The following is a 21,372-nucleotide window of genomic DNA, read 5'->3' as shown; positions in this document are numbered from 1 at the left end:
GTCAGGAAAAACTGGCAGTAAAATATGGGCCGGTCTGACAGTGTTGGGAGATTGGGCTACATCACGCCCAATTGGGCTACATTTTTCCCGGTTGTGCGGGTTGCAAAATGTTGGGCTATTTTATTAAATACCTTGTACTATTTTTTAGTATTGGGCTAGAAATTTGTTGTTAAAAGGATCAGTAATTTATCCATTTAAGCCAAGATGTCTGCGCTGACTGTGAGCTCGAAGTTGGCCTATACAAAAAAATAAGGTATTTCATGAATGAAGCAATATAAGAGCAGAAAATAACGTTTTAAATGGGCTAATATTAAAGGGGAAAGTGCAATGAACGGAGGACCACTTCAACATTAATGTGATTGACTCAAATCCTTCATGAATAATTAGGGCTCCTGGTTTTATGGTATTTAATTTTTTTGTAATTTCAGTCTGTATTTATCCATATTTATTTTTTGCTAACTTTATCTGTATTTATCCATATTTATTATGGGTATTGTGAAAACAATAAAACTGAAACTTGTATATTTCCACATTTATTTCCCCAATAACTATGCGGTCATGTTTGAATGCCTGCCAGGTGTCAGTAATATGAACACCCGCAGAAGATAAATCAATGTACTTAAATGAAAATATGCACATTTCAGTATTAGTGTTGTGCATATCTGCTGTTTAAGCTTCTTTACTAAAATGGCTTTAATTTTTAACCCCCGTACCTATCAATCCACACAGTTATTAGCCTGGCAGTCATGACAAAGTGTATTTAGAATCACTCAAAAAGCACCCAATTTCCGTTTTTATCTACACTTAAAAATAAATACAGATAAGAAAAGAAATGGTTTTCTTTCTGTATTTATCTGTAAAAATCAGAAAGGGCACCTTAGCGTATTTTGCACGTATTCAGGGGGAGATAAACTAAGATTTTACACCGCGTTTGCGTCACAAAAGTGACACGAATCGGCGTAAAATCATTTTTTTCTGATTTACTTTTCAGTGCTAAACTTGTTAATAACGTGAAAGTAATGCAATTACTTAGCTACAACGGGGCTAAGCATGGGAGTCGGCCTGTTGCCTCTGTTTCTAGGTGGGTTAGGCGAGCGAGGAAGGAGAGGTAGACAAAAGCAATCGTTTGTGGCTGCGGAGTTGACTTCGGGTAGTCAGATTGAGAAATTAGGGGTATGTCAACGGCCGTTGAGAGGTGGGAGGAGGGATTGTCTGCATGGGGGAGTGTTGGGGACAGTGCGCTGATAGTTGAAAGTGGTCTCTACTGTATTATGTACTGGTGTTTATTACTGGAAGAAGACCGCGAATATGTTGATCACAACATTTGGCAACTGTACCTGTGTTATATAATAAAAATTGTTTTTGCAAAAGTCAACGGCCGTTGAGATGTTTACAACTGACAGCTGGTCCTCGAGGCGAATTTCTACTAGGGCCTGACTGAGAACCGAAAAGCAGTAATAGAAAATGTTTATTGACGATCCTCACAATTCTTCGAGCGAATGAAGCAAACTGTTTCCAGGGGATTTTGGCATCTTCTTTTCTCAGACATCTGCGGAGTTCTCAAAATATTCCTCATCCAACATCGAGTTGCAAATGTACAAGTGAAAGACATACGATAATACTACCCCAATCGGTATAGTCGAGTCATTTCTAAATAAAGACAGTTTAATAATGTTCAGTAGGGTCAAGTAGAGGTCGGCGAGCCAACAAATTAGCAGAGAAAGAAGAATCCGTGCATGAGCCGAGCCTTTACAAATAGTTGGCATGTAAATCCCACAACAAACACTATGTAAAAATATGAAAAAAAATTATATTTATTTAACATGCAGACGCATGGCACCTTAGACATCATTATTGTAGTGCTGCATTAACAGGTAATTACTAAAAGTGATCATTTTGAAACACTAACACAATCCTTATGTAATGTAACTGGTTCTATTGTAAAGTGCTCTGACACCTTTGGGTAAAGTTTGCGCTAATAAAAAAACGCATAAATACATTTTTGCCAGGGGCGCAACTAGAACCGAAATTCGGGGGGGGGGGGGGGCTTAAGACTCCCATCCAGGGCTGGCTCGAGCGCAGTGGAGGCTGTTTTTGCGCTCTCTTTCCCCAAAACCTACCACTCCATGAATTCAAGGACTACCACTCTCTAACAGTGCACATCATCGCTCCATAGCTTCTCTCTGACTTCATAATTTTTTTTTAGCGTGCTAATCATAGTTCACTCACACTCAGTTCTGTTAACTGCATGGTACATGTTCTTTGCAACTGGCACATGAACCCTCCGTGCTACTTTACGATGAGCCAAAACTGCCAGCAGACAAAATTCTGAACTCTCACCATCAGGAACATTAATCACCAGAGTTATCTTGACATTTTTATTGCTGCCTAAAAACTGCCTGATGCACAAGGAAGTACATGTGCTTTTAAACCAAAAAATATTTTTAAACCCAGCACTGGTTGCACTGCCTTGAAGCCAGATCTGCTCCCAGCAATGGGGCAGGGGAAGCATTTCTAGAAATGGGGTCAGAGCTAACCACATAGCCATTATAGGAGGAAAAAGATCTATGTAAATGGTAGGGTATGATGATACTTCTCCCAAATTCCAGAAAGCAAAACAAGTTAACAGATTTCTTTTAGATGACTTAAGGGACAGTAGACTTCTACCCTGATAATTTTTGGAAACTTTTGAGATCAAATTTGCTAAAACGACGCAGACCCTTATAGGGCATTCATGATATATTCCAGTACTTTCATGGTGCACCAGGGAAGCCTAGCCTTCCCTAGGAGTAGATCTTGTTTTTTAAAAATATCTTAAGTCAGAAATTATTTCCAATATACCAAGGTCATAATTTTTTCATGGGTGAGCCCCTTATGCCAAGAAGTATATTCAATATGACTGTGCCAGAAATTTACCATGGATATTTCAGCCACAGTCATGGGTACCTCTAAAAATTCCCTTCGGTATACAAAAGTCAGAATTTTGATATTGACACCCCCTATAAAATGAGTACAGGAAATCTTATGATGAGGGTTAACTCAAATATCAGTTCCAACATTTTGTTATCGATCCACCCCATATGCTAAGAATTAAGTACATTATGGCCAGGTGTGATGGCGCGTGGTCTGTGTCTGCCGCTGGGTATGATTAGGCTAGCGGCTTGCTCAGACAGTTCGAGTCCCCACAGCCAATGATGCTGTCGTATGTCAGGGCCGGCAGTTTGCCATAGATAATTCCCCCCAATCCAAATGCTATTAGTGCCCTTGTCCATAAGGCAAGAATAACCTCCAATATGCCAAACCAGCAGCACAGTTGCATGCATAACACACATACAGTCACACACACAGTCTCTCAAACACACATTCTCAATATATCTCTTGCACTCTTTTGTACATTTGTACTCTGTCACACACACAGACACTGCTACTCACACTTCCATTGGTCAATCTGCTTTTATTTTTTTAGAAAAGCGTGACCTGCTGCTTCTGCTATACCTGCCTTGCCTTTTAGTAAAGCATAATAAAAACATATTCTCTATGTCTATTCAAAAATAATAATATATTGCCTTGTCAATGTTTGTTACAAGTATGATGTGAATGAAAAGTGCAGTTCCTTAAATAGTTGTAAGGGGTTTACATTTGGTTTCACATGTGGATTAAGCAGTTACAGTAGTGGAAGTGAACTAATCCACATTCTGACATGTAATATCACTGCATCCATGATCTTATGAAATGCTTGAGTTCTTAGGCAACCATGGATTTTATCCAGTAATACTTTGCATTTTTGGGATTTAGAAACCCAGCATACAATGTTAAAAAGAAAAAATAACATGTCACACGATCCTTAATCCAGCACCATACACCAAAGCCTCAGCCCTAGTATCCCTCCTCGCGCCATCCCACATTCTCAGTCCACACTCCCCTCTTGCACCAGCCCCATTGTTGCAGATGGAATCAAGTAGGCATCTAGCACTACTGAAAGAGCAGGTATTCTGTGGGTGCCTTTGTAGAAATATGTGTTAATTCATGAGAGTTGTGTAATGTTTATATGTGCAGAGTAAGAAGTGTGTTCATTCAAGTGCCGGGTGATGGTGAGTAGTGTGAGTGAGTGCAGTGAGTAGTGTAGGTTGAAAAATGTGCCAATGTGAGTGTCAGGTCATCTGCATGAATGCAATGTGAGCTCCCATGTGTGTGTCAAGTGAGAGGAACGCATGCAGAGTGAAAGGCATGAGTGCAGGGTGGTGTGAGCAGTGTAAATGCAGGGTGAGTGGTGTGCCTGTGTGTGATGTAGGGTGAGCATCCAGAGTGAAGAGTGATCTATGAGAGTGACTGGGGAGTGTATGGTGAGAGGAGTTAGTGCAGAGAGAGTGGTGTGTCCCTCTGAAATTACAGCAGACTACTGTCTCTGTGTGCAGACAGGATGGACAGAGTATCTGTATGAATGTAGGCTGAGAGGTTTGTCCCTGTGAGTGCAGGGGGAGAGGAGGAAGTGCAGGATGAGTGGTGTGACTCCAGGGTGTATGATGTGCATTTTTGCGTGGTGTGAGTGCAAGGTGAGTGCTTTGCCCATGTGAGTGAAAGGTGAGCAGTCTGAGTGACTGGTGTGCCCATGTGAGTGCACAGTGAGTGATGTAACACTGAGAGTAGGGTGAGAGGAGTGACTGCAGGTTGAGTGTTGTGACGAGTTTGGGTATGGGTGAAAGTGTAGAGTGGGAGGAATGAATGCATGGTGAGTGATGTGCGTGTTTTAGTGAGATTGGAGAGTGAGCTGTGAGAGTGATAGGTGAGTGAGGTGTCATGAGTGCAGGGTGAATAGCATAAGTGCATGGTAAGCAGTGTGACTGCAGTGTGATCACTTTGAGTGCAGTGTGAGAGGTGTGCTCATGTGACCGCAGGGTAAGTGGAGGGAGAACGGCGTGAGTTCATGGCAAAGGCGGATGAGTGCAGTGGGATCCCTGTGAATGCAGGGTAAGCAGTGTGCTCATGTGAGCGCACGGTAAGAGGAGGATGAATAGTGTGGGTGCAGGGTAATAGCGTGGATGCATTGTAATCGCTGTGAATGTAGGGTGAGTGGTGAAAGTGACAAGTGAGTGGAGTGCTATTGGCATGCAGGGTGAGCGGTGTGTTAGTGTGAGTGCAGGGTAGGAGAAGGGTGAATGGCGTGAGTGCATGGTGAGCAGTGAGAATGGGGAGTGAGTTGTAGGGTTTCAGATACAAGCCAAACTTTTGCTATTATGGCATCAATCAAGAATGGAGGGTGGAGGAAATAAATAATGTGCTGATCCTGCAACAAACTTTCAGTCTCCTGTTTAGGGTTGCGAGCTGGTCGGATTCCTACCAGCACCACTGGTATTTTGATGTGCCAACCAGTACAAAAATAAGCAAAATCACCTAAAGCTGGTTTTTTGCACTTATTTGTGAATACTACAAACAGCAAATATAAATAGAAAGCACTTTTAAATGTGTTCTAGGGTGGCATTTATGCCCTTACTAATAATTAAAGGAAACAAACTGAAAAGTCATGTTACAAATGAATACACACCATTTTATTTACAACCGTATTTAGTGCCTTTGCAGACTCTTTAAACAACAAATGACCTGTATTTTTCTTTTAGAAAGGTGGCATCCCTACTCCTGAAATGCCTTTTTAGGTCTCGCCTTGCTATCGCGTAAGCGATCGCAAAGCGAGACTATAGGGGCTTTTAAAAGTGCTCCCAAAAAGCGGATTGCATTGCTAGCACGCGCACAATCACGCGCTTGGTGCCGCCATGCACTCCGCTTTTTGGGAGCACTTCAAAGGGTTTGCTCCCCCGCCCCCAAGCGCGCGCGCGCCACGCTCCGCCGGGCTTGTCTTTTTTTTAGTGTTTTTTTTTTTACTTTAAGCGCGACATCTGCCTGCCCTCCCCTTTGAAACGTACAACGACAACAATAAATAGCAGGCTTTCGCTTTACTAAACTTGTAATACCGAGGTGTCTGCATTTCACACGGTCGCTCCAAATGCATCATCTTTGTTTAGGGGTGTGTTATCTTTCCCTCAGTCACCCTCCCACCATGCACCCACCCTTAGCTCCTTCCTCTCTTTCGTTTCCCTGAGCACCAGCCAGTACAGGACAAGCACATTCACTTAAAATATACAGCTCCTAGCATCGAAGTCTCTCTTCTGGGCCCCTCCCTTAAAGCCCTCCCAACATCCCCATGCCGCGCATAGCTTACTCATTGGGCCATAAATCTTCTCAGGCTGCCCATTTGCTTTGCTCTCACCTCCTCTCTCCTGTTGTCCTGTGTGTTACAAATGCTTGTTATTTAAAATGCTGAGAGTACATTTTTATTTTTAATTTACCCGGGAGGATTCCTACAGCCCTTTTCATTTAAACTGACCCTGTCCCTTTACCTTTTAAAATTAACTCTTTCCTCCTCCCCCTTTGCCTCCCTCTCCCTTCGACTGCTCCCAGCCAATGAAAACAAGGATTTAAAATGCAATAGATCTCGCATTTGCGAGAATTTGAACCATTGGCATTGTAAATGACAATGACTTTTATTTACTTATTGGTTTTGAAAACATAAATAAAAGGCATTGTCATTTACAATGCCAAAAGGTTAAACTTGTTTGAGTTGCATTTAGTTCATCGATGGTGATCACTGCCTTTGCTCCTGCCCTTCCTGCCTCCGCCTTTTTAGGTTCCTCACTGGAGATCACTGACTCGCGTCCTTTGCTCACATCTGCTGTTTTGTTCAGTGCCAGAGAAATTATAACACATACATCTTCAGCCTTGTTTATCAGAAAGTTTGGTCCTTTTGCTTGCAGCTGCCGTTGCAAAAGGAAAGGGACAATATTAAATGACATCTGCAGGACATTTAAAACAAGAACAGGCATGCAAGAACACAATATATGGAGGTGTGTTGATGTACAGAGAGGCATGCAACCTAAGGAGATAAAAGGAGTTATGTTGATGTGCTTTTGGGTGTTTTTTGAAACGTAGGTAACCTTATATGTTTGGAATCTGGACAAGTTGCTGTTACTTTGCAAATATGTACATGGAATCAAGTAATAAAAAAACATTTCAAGTCCGTGCTGCATATACTTAAGGAGCCTGCGCGGTTAATAAGGTCACTTTTAAAAATCTGCTTTGGCTTCCAGCGCTTAATATTTGCCGGTTTCCACACGCAGGGTGCCAGAAGATACAGATATGGTGTAATACATAGAAGTAAGAGGAAAATAACAATTTACAGCCGGGTACTACAACCATGCATTCTGAACGCTACACACACATTTATTTGACCACGGGATTTGTTATTGTTTTGCCTCCTGCTTGGTTTTCATCAGGGCCCGTACTCAAAGCATGCAGGGGTCTTAATTTAAGACGGTGTCTGCCGGAACGATCTACTGCACTTTAAAATACATTCAAAATAATAACAGATATAACTTTGTCTAACAATATCATCTCTCCCCTCTGCCTCTCCTCTGTCCCGTGACTCCTATTTGCCATCACTATCTCTCTTTTTGAAACAGATTACGTTAGCTCTGGAACTCCTTTACCCTATGCCTCTTCTCTTTATCGCCAGCCCTTCTATCCTCCTCTCCTCTCGGCCTCTCCTCTCTCCCTTAACCCCTACGCGACAGCGCTATGTGACTGTTTATTCAGAGGCACAGAAAGCGGCCTGTACTAGGACGCTTAGCAGTGTGTTTACACTTATCGACCATAAACATTGTTGGCACCTTTGTTTTGCCTCCTTCTTGTCTTTCATCAGGGCCCGTACTTAAAGCATGCAGGGGGCTTAATTTAAGCCGGTGTCTGCCGGAACGCTCTACAGCACATTAAAATACATTCGGAAAAATAACATATATAACTTTGTCTGCCATCCTCATCTATCCCCTCTGCCTCTCCTGTCTCCCGTGACCCCTATTTGCCATCACCATCTCTGTTTTTTAAACAAATTACGTTAGGTCTGGAACTCCTTTCCCCTAGGCCTCTTCTCTTTCTCGTCACCCCTTCTATCCTCCTCTCCCCTCTGCCTCTCCTCTCTCCCTTAACCCCTATGTGACTGCGCTGGCTTTCGCTTGCATAAACAACTAGGGGGGTATCTTGGGGCTGCATTCCAGGGTCAGGTCACCTGCGCACGCAGACACAGCGCATCTCAAACATTTGAAAAAAACAGTGCACTGCTCTTCTTTCGTTTGATCCTCACCCGTCTCCTACTGATTTCAATACAACGCATAGCATCCACTAGGGCCATAATATCATCGAGTGCAGGGACTTTACATTAAGCCAATGTCTGCAAAATAAAGTGCACGCCATAAAACAATGCCCAATTCCACCTAACACCTTTTTGTTTTTTCAAATGGTGACTAGCACTTTGTCGGCGTACAGGGGCAAAATGGTGGGTTTTAGGAGTAACAGGGCCGTAAAATTAGCACCTGAAAAAACCTGACATTAGACAGGTGTCTGCTGGGGCGCTTAGCACTGTCTTTCAAATTCTCTCCCATAAACATTGTAGGCACGTTGTGTTAGCCTCCTTCCTGATTTTCATCCGGGGTTTATATTCTTGCATTGTCTCCTAGCACGACACCTTCCAATAGGCTGCTGCCACAAACAACAACAGTCGGGGAAGACTTCGCTCACCTATCTTTCAAGTAAGTCTAGTTTATTAGCAGAGGCACTTTGCTAGCATTTGTGGTTTAAGATTGTAGTGAAATTTGACTACGAGCATCAGTTCACGAGTTGGCCACCTTTGTAAAAGAAAGAAAAAACAGGCCTCAGTATAAGTGCAACCTGAGATTTCTCTGTTAAAGCATCCCTCACAGCAATGCTGCTGAAGCAGAAAAAGGGTCAGGGGAGCGTATATGTAGTAAGTGTTTTTAAAAATATACAGTCATATTAACATTGCTTTAATGTTCGTTTTATCACACTACTATAGTTTATATCGAACTCACACTTATTTCTCAACGCAGCTCATAATACACATATCTAGCTTTTTGTTGTGAAGGCAGCAGGCTTAAGGCTTACAATGTGCCGGGTACTACAAACATGCATTCTGAACGCTACAGACACATTTATTTTACCACGGGAATTGTTATTGTTTTGCCTACTTCTTGGTTTTCATCAGGGTCCGTACTCAAAGCATGCAGGGTTCTTAATTTAAGACGGTGTCTGCCGGAACGATCTACTGCACTTTAAAATACATTCAAAATAATAACGGACATAACTTTGTCTAACATTCTCATCTCTCATCTCTCCCCTCTGCCTCTCCTCTGTCCCGTGACCCCTATTTGCTATCACTATCTCTCTTTTTCAAACAGATTACGTTAGCTCTGGAAGTCCTATACCCTATGCCTCTTCTCTTTATCGCCACCCCTTCTATCCTCCTCTCCCCTCGGCCTCTCCTCTCTCCCTTAACCCCTACGTGACTGCGCTGCCTTTCGCTTGCATAAACAACTCGGGGGATATCTTGGGGATGCATTCCAGGCTCAGGTCACTTGCAGCAGGCAGACACAGCGCATCTCAAACATGTGCAAAAACAGTGCACTACTCTTCTTTATTTTGAGCCTCACCCGTCTCGTACTGCTTTCAATACAACACAAAGCATACACTAGGGACATAATGTCATCGAGTGCATGGGCTTTACATGAAGCCGATGTGTGCACAATAAAGTGCACGACATAAAACACTACCCATTTCTACGTAACACCTTATTTTTCAAATGATTAATACCACTTTGCAGGCGTACAGGGGCAAACTGGTGGATTTAAGTTGTAACAGGGCCGTAATATTAGCACCTGCAAAGACCTTATATTAGGCAGGTGTCTACTGGTGCGCTTACCACTGTGTTTAAAATTCTCTCCCATAAACATTGTAGGCACGTTGCCTTAGCCTCCTTCGTGATTTTCATCTGGGGATCATGTTCTTTCATTGTCTCCTAGCACGACACCTTCCAATAGGCCTCTATTTCCACACACACCTCCACTATCTTTAACAATGTATCACGCACATCTGTTAGGTGCTGCGAAAACCTGGCACGTACTCCAAGCCTGCAAGGGAAATAAATTACGCCACTGTCTCCCGGAACGCTCTACAGCACATTCAAGTACATTCCACTGAATTAAAAATATAATTTTCTCTGACATCCTCCTCTCTCCCCTCTACCTCTCCTCTATCCCATGATCCCTATTTCCGCGTGCGGCATGCTCCGCAAGTGAATACACCTTTAAAAAACAAAATTTAAGCCAGATTGTCAGAGTGCTGTTCAACATCAGAACATTAGTAGATAAGTGATTTTATTAGGGCAACAAAAAAAAATAATTACAGTCAGAAATATTACCATATGAGATATATTACTTTAAACACACACTATTCAACACACTCACACTCAATAACCCTCTCTCCCATATCTCACACAGACTCTAAAAAACACTCTATAACACACTTAGTACTAAACTCACACACACTCTCGCTGCTCAGAATTCGCTTTTATTACTGCAGGGGGCCACATGTGGAGATAAGGGATGCTATTTATCACTTTCACTACAAAATTGTGGTCCTAAAAAAACAAGCAAAACTAGCATTCAAAGGAGAAAGAAACAAGATGCCACGTCGCATACATTACAAATAATATCAAAAGCGTTTACATACTAAGTACAGAAGTAATTTTCGTCAGGGTCAAAAACATAGTCCCGGAAAATTGTAATAGTCAAACATGCAATAAATACGTTTTGAAACGCTAACTTCAACGCCATCACAAACAAAGCACTCTCTCACATATCTCACACACACTCTAACAAACAGTCTCGAACACACTTGGTACTAAACTCACACACACTCTCACTCAACATCACACTCGTTACCTTTAAAATACACAGTCTCTCAAGAAAAAATGTATCACACATACAATAACACATACTTACTCACATACTCTCGCAATGGTAGGGACACACACATACCCCCAATAACATGCAGTCTTCCACAAATACACACTCACAAACAATATCTCCCAGACGCTCTTTCACATATGCTCTAACACAACCACTGTAATTCACATACTCTCTCACAAAAAATATGGCGTGCACTCGCACACACACACTCTGTCACACTCTCACACAATCCCTAACACACTCTACCTCACACTCTCCATCACAAACTCTCTATTACACACTCTGCATCACACACTCTACCTCACACACAAAATTACATACACTCGGTCACATACACTCTTAACACATTCACAGACTCTATCACACACACACACACTCACTGACACTCACACACATTCAGGTTGCTCAATAAGTCTTTAGAAACATTCTATGTAATGTCTTTTGTTCGCATACATAGAGAAAATAAAGGTATACACACATAGCTCAGCTCATAGCTTTGCATTTAAACATTAAATATAAATGGGGTGGCATTGGATTACCAATTGCAGAAAACAAAATTCGCTAAAAACCAACTAGTACAAAAAAATAGTTTATTAGAAGTAAAGCTACATATCTCTAACTATATCGCCCTATATCTATTTTAATGTTAGTTTCATACGATGTCCAAATCTCAATACGCTGTATAGAAAGCCAATGCTGGTACCACTTACAACACAATGTGAATCCAACATAACAATAGGGTAAAAATAAACATTAATCAATAGCATTTCGAGAAATAGTTCCCCTTACTCACAGAGGAACACACTCGACCAAGCAAAAATAAACCGCTTTTCACATCAAATGCTTTATAAACAATTATAGTTTTGATATGTTGTGGCAAGGATAAATACATCTCACTCACACTTTTTCTTTTATTGATAAACAGGTACCAGTTGTGCAAGAAAATACTAAAAGAAATTAAGGTAAGAAGGTTTGCTAATATTTAGAAAGGCATTGCGGAGCATTACTATATTCAATTGCAAATTACACAACAATTTCACAACAGGGGCCATACGTCCGATCGATCCTTAATACCTATTACATAGCACCAATACATATACTATGCACAAAATCCTACAGGCTAGTTACCATCAAGGAAATGAAAGATTTCATAGCCACTCACAAGGAAAACAATGCCTGCCAAATAGTACTTTTGCTCTTTTACATAGCTTTTACAAACCCGTTAATACATGGCAGGCAAATGATCTACATTATATTATGGACCTTGGGGATGCTTTATATAGACACATGCATTCGATTAACAAGGAAACTCTTATGCATCCAGATGACTTGCCTAAATATATAGAACACAATAACAGCTTTTATTCAATTACACTACGTACACCTTATTATGGAGACGTGCTCAAACGATTTGCTAACGAATATCCAGATATTGCAACTGCATTAAATTTAACACTTGATAGGCATTATGGCATACTACTTTGTATGAATGTATATTTGATTGCTATTTTAAAATATAGACAGACATTCTTTGTCTTTGATTCACATAGCAGGGACAACGAAGGCATGCCTCATCCTACTGGAACATGCATAAGTATTGAAATAACAACATTTGGAGGACTTATGGACTATATAACAAAACTTGCACGCTGCATAAAAAATCCCTTTGAAGATGTAGTGCAATTTGAGTTAACTCCAATCCGTATAAGTAGCATTAAAAAAGAAATATTACAAAAATATGTTAGGGAACACACGAAAAAGGCAGATTTAAATACAAGTGAAAGACTATATGTACATAGGACAGGAGTGCCTTTACAGCAAAGTATTGAGACCATAATCTGTCCTTCAACAACAAGGGAAATATTACACCAGGACAAACGTGACAATGATATTAATTATTCACATATGTCACAAGAAAATAATGATGTTGTGGGAACAAATCAACTTACACAAAACATAGGACAGAGAAGGGATATTTTAGTACCAAGAAAAGCAAAAAAAAGGCCATGCACTAGTACTAGAGCAGAAGAATTACACACCCATAAAAAAAGGTGTGTGGAACAGAACAAACAAGACGAATTTGCAATACATACGTCACCCCAAACAAATACACAAAGTATTAGGGAGGTAATTAAAAACTTTCATAAAGCAATATTGCATGGCCCAGAGTACATTTGTACTATTTGTAATCAATTGTGGCATAAACAATATTTAGTAAATACACATACTGTTTGCAGGAGTGACATTTTTGTGCTAGGTGACATTAGTAGCACAAAAAATCAATTTATTTGCAGGAGTTGCTACCGTTACATTAAAAAGGATAAAATACCACCATGTTCTGTTTTAAACGGGATGAAATTCCCAGATATACCAATACAATTACACTTGCATAATTTAGAGGAGCGATTAGTTTCTCCTAGAATTCCATTCCTACAAATTCGCTCTTTGCCACGGGGGTTCCAAAAATCATTATCAGGTGCTGTAGTTAATGTACCGGTAGATGTGATGGGAACCGTTACCATTTTACCAAGACAAATTAATGACACCATGACAATACCAGTGAAATTGAAAAGGAAGTTAGTCTACAAATCATACACACATTTTGAGAATGTTAGACCAAATACGGTCAAACAGGCAGCTCTATGGCTAGCAACCAATAGTTCACTGTTTAATGAATATGGCGTCACCAATAATCCAGATTGGGAGTATATACCACCTGAAATAAGTAATAGCGATCAAACGTCTGACACAAATTATTCATCTGATACTTCAGATCACAAGGAAGCAGGGAATTTAGATACTATGTTAACTAATGGAACTATTACCACGGAATGTGTTAATGTCTTAAGTTTAGCACCAGCCGAACATAACACCCCAAGAGGTTTATATGAAGACAAAGATTCAGAATTTTTAGCTTTCCCTACCATTTTTTGTGGTGAGCGAAGGCCTGACAATAATAATAGACACATACCTGTACACTATAGCACTATTTGCCAATGGGAATTAAGAAGTTGTGACAGGAGAGTCGCAAGATCAATTACTAACGTTTTCTTTAAACTCAAAAAATTGCATATTAAGCAAATCCAAGGAAAAATTAACATTTCACTACGGAAAAATTTTACCGGTGGAAAATGTATTACTGCTAAAGACATCAAATATAATTTAGGTAATGTCTTGCAATACAATGAGGGTTACAAAATCTTAAAAACTATCCGCAGTTCACCACCATATTGGGAAAAGTGCAAAAAAGATCTATTTGCTATGATAAGGCAACTTGGAATCCCAACTTTTTTTCTCACTTTATCTGCTGCTTAAACTAAATGGCGACATTTAATCAATATACTACTACGCATACAACAATTAGAACCTTGCACTGAGGCAGATTGTTTAAACATGTCTTGGGAAAATAAGTGTAAATTAATACAACAAGATCCGATTACATGTGCAAGGCATTTTGACTATCAAGTTGGGAACTGTTTAAGTCAGTTTTGATGCATAAGGAAAATCCCATTGGGGAAATAGTCGACTACTTCTACAGAGTTGAATTTCAACAGAGAGGTTCACCACATATACATGCATTACTATGGATTAAAAAAGCACCACGATATGGTGTATCAACAGTCGATGAAGTAATTGCCTTTATTGATAAATACATCACATGTCATAAGTCTGAAACAACACATTTGCAGCCTTTAATTGCTCTACAAAGGCATGGACACACTAAAAATTGCAGGAGGAAAAACCAAAGAACCTGCAAATATCACTATCCTAAATATCCAATGCCAGACACTCTAATACTCGATCCTTTGCCACAGGACGAAACAGATAAACAGTGGAAAGGAAATATAAAAGTCATCCATGAGGCTATGAATAGTGCTAACTTTAATACGCTAAATTTTGAAGAATTCTTGGCCATGATCAATATGGACAATAAACAGTATGTTACTTCTATACAAACTACACTGAAAAAAACTACAATCTTTTTAAAACGAAACCCGGGAGAATGTTTTATTAATAACTATAATCCTACTATTCTAGAAGCTTGGAGAGCAAACATAGACTTGCAATTTTTACTAGATGCTTATGCTTGTGCGGTCTACATCATTTCATATATCAGTAAGTCACAGAGAGGGATGAGCAAACTTATTGCACAGGCGGCTAAAGAAGTACCAATGCAATACTGTTGTAAAAGAACAACTTAGGCACATAGGGAACAAATTCCTAAACTGTACAGAAATTAGTGCTCAAGAAGCCGCATACCTCATTCTTCAAATTCCATTAAGGAAAAGTTCACGATCATTTGTGTTTATTAATACTAGCCCTCCTGAAAAAAGAACATATTTAATGCGAGATATGGAGAGTATTAATGCTTTGGAAGATAACTCTACTAACATCCAATGTGATAATATTATTGTAAAATACTGCAAACGCCCAAAAACATTAGAAAATTGTACATTAGCGGATTATGCTGCTAATTTCAACTATGTCCATAAAAAACTACTTCCAAAAGAAAAAAATGACTCTGAAAACTACTTGCTTGCAGAAACTAATTTTTACAGCTCAGATGAGGAAGAAATACAAATAGAATGCACAGGAGAGGAGGGGCAAAGTGTAGCGTTCGAAAAAAATATGCCTTAACTAAGCGCACACGCAGCAGAATAATACGTTACTGCAGATTTAACAAGGAAAATGACCAGGAAAATTATTACAGGGAAATACTAATGCTTCACTACCCATGGAGGGTAGAACACAAAATATTATTGCACAATAACACTTACTATGAAAGGTATCTCGAAGTTAAAAACATTGTAGATCCACAAATTAAAAGGTATAACTACAATGACGGGGAGATTCCAAAAAATATTGGTGATATTAGTGAGGGATTCATAGTAACTCCTCCACTTTCCCCAGTAATAATTACTTCAGAAACATTATGCAAAGAAGGTAACTATAAAGAACAAGAAAATCTATATGACTTGTCATTAGATTTAGGGATTCGAAGCATTCCTGAAGAGCAAAGCATAAGTAACTCTATTTTGCCTGATGACAAATACAAACATCTAATGCACAATTTGACTGGGGAACAATTACATTTTGTTTACCATCATTTGCACTGGTTGAAAACAAAAGACGAACCATGCTATACTTTTTGCACAAGAGGTGCAGGAGTGGGGAAAAGCTTTCTAATAACTGCACTATACCAAACATTACTACGGTATTATAATACTAAAGCAGGGGAAAATCCAGACAATATTCATATATTGCTTACTGCTACAACTGGCAAAGCAGCACATAATATTAATGGAGGAACACTGCATAGTACTTTTAAAATACCAGTATCACAAAGTTTTAGTTATAAGCCACTGACACATGAAAATAGAACTGCACCTCAAAATCAAATGATGCATGTAAAGGTAATAATTATAGATGAGATTTCAATGGTGGGCAGGAATATGTTCAATTTTATCCATAACAGGCTACAAGAAATAAAAGCTTCAAATCAACCTTTTGGCGGAGTTTCCATATTAGCTATTGGAGACCTATACCAATTAAAACCAGTTTTTGACAAATATATTTTTGAAGATGCAAACCAAATGTATGGCCCTTTAAGTACTAACTTATGGATAGAACATTTCAAACTATTTGAGCTAACAAAAATAATGCGCCAACAAAATGATAAACACTTTGCAGAATTGCTCAACCGATTACGCGAGGGAAAACATACACAGGAAGATATTTCGTGCATTAAAGTACGGGAATTAGCACCTAGTGCCAGCCTTTCGAAAACAATTCCATATATAATGTCCACAAATAGAGAAGTAGATGAAATTAACAGCCGAGTGTTACAACAACATAGTGAACACTATCCCATTTACACAACAATAGCTAACGATAGCGTGGGTTCAGATGTGGATGAAAACGTTAAAAAGACTATACTGAAACAATTCCCAAAAGATCCAACAAAAACAATGGGCCTTTCACACACATTACACATTGCTTTACAACTACGATATGATTTAACTTGCAATGTCAATGTTAGTGATGGGTTAACAAATGGAGCTTCCGGTTTAGTACAGCTAGTAGAAATAATTAACAATACACCATTTATTATATGGATGGCATTTGATAATCCTATGGTTGGCAAATCTACACGCGAGGAATATAAACATTTATATCACTCACCAATTTTACATACATGGACACCAATACATCCTATAGCAAGACAATTTCAATTTACTAGGAAATTTATAACAGTTATACGCAAACAATTTCCTTTACGGCAAGCATCCGCACGCACTATACATAGAACACAAGGGGAAACTCTAGAACCACTTTATATACACTTTAATAACAGTAAAATTCATCATTTGCATTATGTGGCTTTAAGCAGAGCAAAATCTATACACAACATATATATTCAAAATTATGATGAGGAGAAAATTCTTGTGCATCCAAAAGTTTCCCAGGAAATGCAAAGATTAAGGGCGCATATGCCACTAGACATATCCATTCCACAATTACAAAATTACAGTGCACATTTTAACATCGTCGCACACAATATACGCTCACTTCAAAAACATTTTACATCCATGTTAGCAGACAAAAACATGTTACAAGCAGACATTATTTGTTTGACAGAGATAAACACTACAAAAAAGGCAAAAGAACATGATTTTGAAATACAGCAATATTATCAATTGATATATGATAAATTCCATACACAACACACACAACAGGGAATGATACTTTACTACAAGAAAAATCTTTGTATTCTACCTATTTATGAGACGCAAGAAGGTATTGACATTATACATTTCACATTACATATTAATAATACTGATTACATAATTTTTATTGTATACAAACCACCACATACATTAATGCATTCACTATTAAAAGCTATTATAAACATCACTAACTTTTACCCACACTGCAAATACGTCATAATGGGAGATTTCAACATAAATTTGGGGGAAACAAATTCAAACACTACAGGACTTCTGCAGTTTTTTAAAAAAAAACTACGGTGCAAACAAATCATAAACTCTTACACAACAAACTACCAATCTATATTAGATCACATATACACAAATGACATATTGCAAAACTATGGGACATTAGAATGCTATTATAGTGATCATAAAGCTTTATGGGTATCAATTTAGCAATGCATTAACTTTTATTACATTTTAGATGCAGACTATTCAAGACATTGCTAAGAATTGTGCCAAAGAAAATAAACCATATCAGAAGCCAATAAGAGTCAACGTCATCAAATGCTCAGAGAAAACCAACTACAAAAATGCGAAACACGAAAACAAAGTACTATACCATTTAGCTTTAGCAGATACAACTGGAACCATTAAAGCTACTTGCTATCAAGAACAATTGTACCAGCAAACAAAAGAAAACTGTGGACTACTAATTCGCAATTTCCTATTCAAAAACAATTCAATACTAATCACCAAACAAACAAAAGTCACAAAATATCCAGCTATGCCATTGACAGATTTCATAGTGAAAGAAGCAGAGAAAATATTACAACCCCCAGCACCACCAGCATCACCTATCAAGGAAATTAAACATGCAACAGTGAAAAGTTTAATGACTGTGTGCGGCACCATTTCTGAAGTAAGTATCACTAAACCACTCAATATCTATGCTCTACCTCTCTCTATCTATCTCTCGAAACACACTGCTCTTTCCGGGTCTTTCTCTCTGTATACACATATCTCTAGGAAACTACACAACTATCTCTATAGCACTCTCTCAAAACAACGCCAAATAGATCTATCTATTTCATTCCTCTCACTAACAATACAAACACATCTAATCATCAACCTAAATACACACTAGACAGCATCTCGCTATCACCTAACTATTCTCTAGAGCAAAAAGTTTTAGCACACCACTCAGACTCGGTCTAACCATACATATCTTTCTCTCTCTCTCTCAGAAAATATAATGGTATCTATTTCAAAAAATATCCATATCTGTCTACACACCTCTCTCTAACTCTCTCAAACTCTACATACATACCTTACACTCGGCACACCTATATTTCGATCACAAAAAAACGCTCTCTACACCTCACTCTCCAACTCAGCCTGTTTGTCTCTCTAAACACCTATCTATAACTCTAAACAACTCTCTATCACACTCTCATAACATATGACACATAACATTCTATCTCTACATAACACTCTCTATCACTCTCTCTACACACCTCAATCCTCAAGATTTATGCACACATCTCTCTAGAACAGTCTATCTAATAAAATCTCTGTATTGGTCTCTCTCTACACACCTCTCTCTCTATACACATCACTATCGCTCTTTTACAATCAACAAACACACATCAATCACTCTCAACACCAAACACTCTCTAGACACACATCTTTTTGCATCTAAACCCACCTCTCACTATAACAATACACATCTGCAGTTCTCAGTCGCTCTATATATATATATACTAACATATATACGCACACACACAGAGCACATTAAATATCTATAAACAACTTTCACGGTTTGTCTATGAATCTGCACAACTCTTACTCACAATCTCTTAACACACCTTCATCTCTACACACCACTCAATCTATGCAAACCTCTGTATCTCTCTCTCTATCTATACACACATCTCAATTTCTCACTTTCTCTCCTCAATTTATCACTAGATAAAATTCACAATCTCTATAAAAAACATCCAAATTTTAGTACACAACTCCTCTGCTACACACACACCTCTTTTATTCTCTAGCCCTCTGACTAACTCTCACTCACTCTCTCTCTCGCAACACACCTCAATCTATAAAATTAAATATTATTAACAAACTTGGATTCTCTTTTAGGAAGAAGAAAAAAAGACTGTCTTCATCAACGGCCAACAAACTGCTATAAAATCAATTACTTTGAAAGATGCCACGGATGAAATAAAAGTCACACTATGGAGAGAAGCAACGCTGTTTCAAACAAATATTGGAGAATACGTTACAATAAGCCATGTCACCGTGCATCAATTTAATGGGCAAAAAATATTAAATACGACAAGGCACAGCCAAATACAAGTATGTATTACATTACTCACCTATAACTGTCCTATACCCCTCTAACACACCTCCAAAAAATTAACAACACACGTCTCCTCTTATTCAAAATATACAAGGCAAATACTATACTACCCCGACTCTATACACCTCTTAGCCTATACTAGCCCACAAAAACACAATACAACTTTTACAGCATCTATCACTCTTCTACTGCTTTTAGACAACTTACATAGCACTATTATATACCTCTTCAACACTTATTCAACACACCTACAACAAAAACAATATACGCCTCAAACTCACTTAGAATACATTCTCCCACAAAACAAACTCTACCCCCACTCTAACACTCTACAAACAATAAGGATCACTTGTAAAGCAACTATTCTGCTATAAGAAAAACAGTCAAATTAATACTGAAATAAAACACACTTTGTGACTAACAGGCCACTACGCCTCAAGTACTTTTATCCCACTCTCATACCCCTAAAACAATAACAAGAACGCTACACTAAACATCAACACTTTGCATATCCCTACAACAAACATCCACCGTCCTCAAACTCTCTCACTTTTCAACAACTCCACAAAACTAACATTTTCTTTTCTGTTTTTTTCACAGGTAACACAAGCACCACCAGAAACAATCGAAGTTGCTATATATGGAATTGAGAGCACACAAGGAGACATAAGTACTATTACAACTCAAGTGACAAACACAGACAATTTCCAGTCAATGGACATCCAAAATAAAATTCTCATTGACTGGTTTATGCTAGATGAAGATTTGGGAAACATTGGAGATGCCCTAATACATTACCTCCCACAAACATGTGAAGTAATTTTTTGCAATGGACAAATTATTAAAATAGTTAAGGAAAAAACAGAATAAGAACTACAATAAGCAACGAGGAAAAATTTACTTTGAAAGAATTTTAATTAAAAGGCTTAACAAAGAGCATAACTTCTGTTGATTGCAATAAAACATTTTACAAAATACTTTGCAAAGGCATGTTTGAGTCAATGCATTGCAATACTTTTTATTGTGTTTGCCTGCATTATCAATCTGGAAAATGCAGGTAATGTTTCATGTATATTCAAAAAAAATAGCACAGCTGGTTCAGTGTTGGATGTACAAATGTGTGTATTGCCTGTAGGTGACAGGCTCAAATCATAGCAGGATCAGCTCAGTTATAGGCTGGTATAACGAGTAGTGTGGAATTATGTAATAAAAGCAGACGTTGAATAGTGAACATGATTATTTTTTTTTCACATTTAACATTGGTATGAACTTTAGCCATTTGTAGGGACAAGTCATCCCTGTAAATGACACTAGCCAGGTAGTCTTTAGCTGGGATTGTGTACTAAAACAAACATAATACATGATGGCTACAAAGGTGACATACAGCTGTAACAACAAAACATGTTGCTTTTTTTTGTTATTATTAGTT

General features: G+C 38.6%; 1 protein-coding gene across 2 annotated transcripts; it reads left to right on the top strand.

The window, feature by feature from the left end:
- Positions 1–24: 24 nt before the first annotated feature.
- Positions 25–20,920, top strand: LOC146855717 (uncharacterized). Of its 2 annotated transcripts, XM_085650646.1 has the most exons (6): positions 25–253; positions 8,562–8,633; positions 11,794–11,830; positions 18,063–18,500; positions 19,724–19,939; positions 20,544–20,920. In XM_085650646.1, the coding sequence occupies exons 4-6, from the start codon at positions 18,063–18,065 to the stop codon at positions 20,811–20,813; spliced, it is 924 nt and encodes a 307-aa protein (XP_085506772.1). In that variant the 5' UTR covers positions 25–253; positions 8,562–8,633; positions 11,794–11,830; the 3' UTR covers positions 20,814–20,920. The 2 variants fall into 2 exon arrangements, with proteins under 2 accessions (XP_085506772.1, XP_085506773.1); XM_085650647.1 differs by lacking the exon at positions 8,562–8,633 and having other exon boundaries at positions 69–253.
- Positions 20,921–21,372: the final 452 nt, after the last annotated feature.

The sequence above is a fragment of the Triturus cristatus genome, chromosome 4_1 (assembly GCF_964204655.1).
Source record: "Triturus cristatus chromosome 4_1, aTriCri1.1, whole genome shotgun sequence".
NCBI classification, from domain to species: Eukaryota; Metazoa; Chordata; class Amphibia; order Caudata; family Salamandridae; genus Triturus; species Triturus cristatus.
This window is presented reverse-complemented; position numbering and strand designations above follow the sequence as displayed.

Excerpts from the sequence above, each read along its gene's own strand:
- LOC146855717 (XM_085650646.1), top strand. The coding sequence starts at position 18,063 with ATGCAGACTATTCAAGACATTGCTAAGAATTGTGCCAAAGAAAATAAA. Across the intron at positions 18,501-19,723 it reads TGTGCGGCACCATTTCTGAA|GAAGAAGAAAAAAAGACTGT; the intron begins GTAAGTATCACT and ends ATTCTCTTTTAG. Across the intron at positions 19,940-20,543 it reads CAAGGCACAGCCAAATACAA|GTAACACAAGCACCACCAGA; the intron begins GTATGTATTACA and ends TTTTTTTCACAG.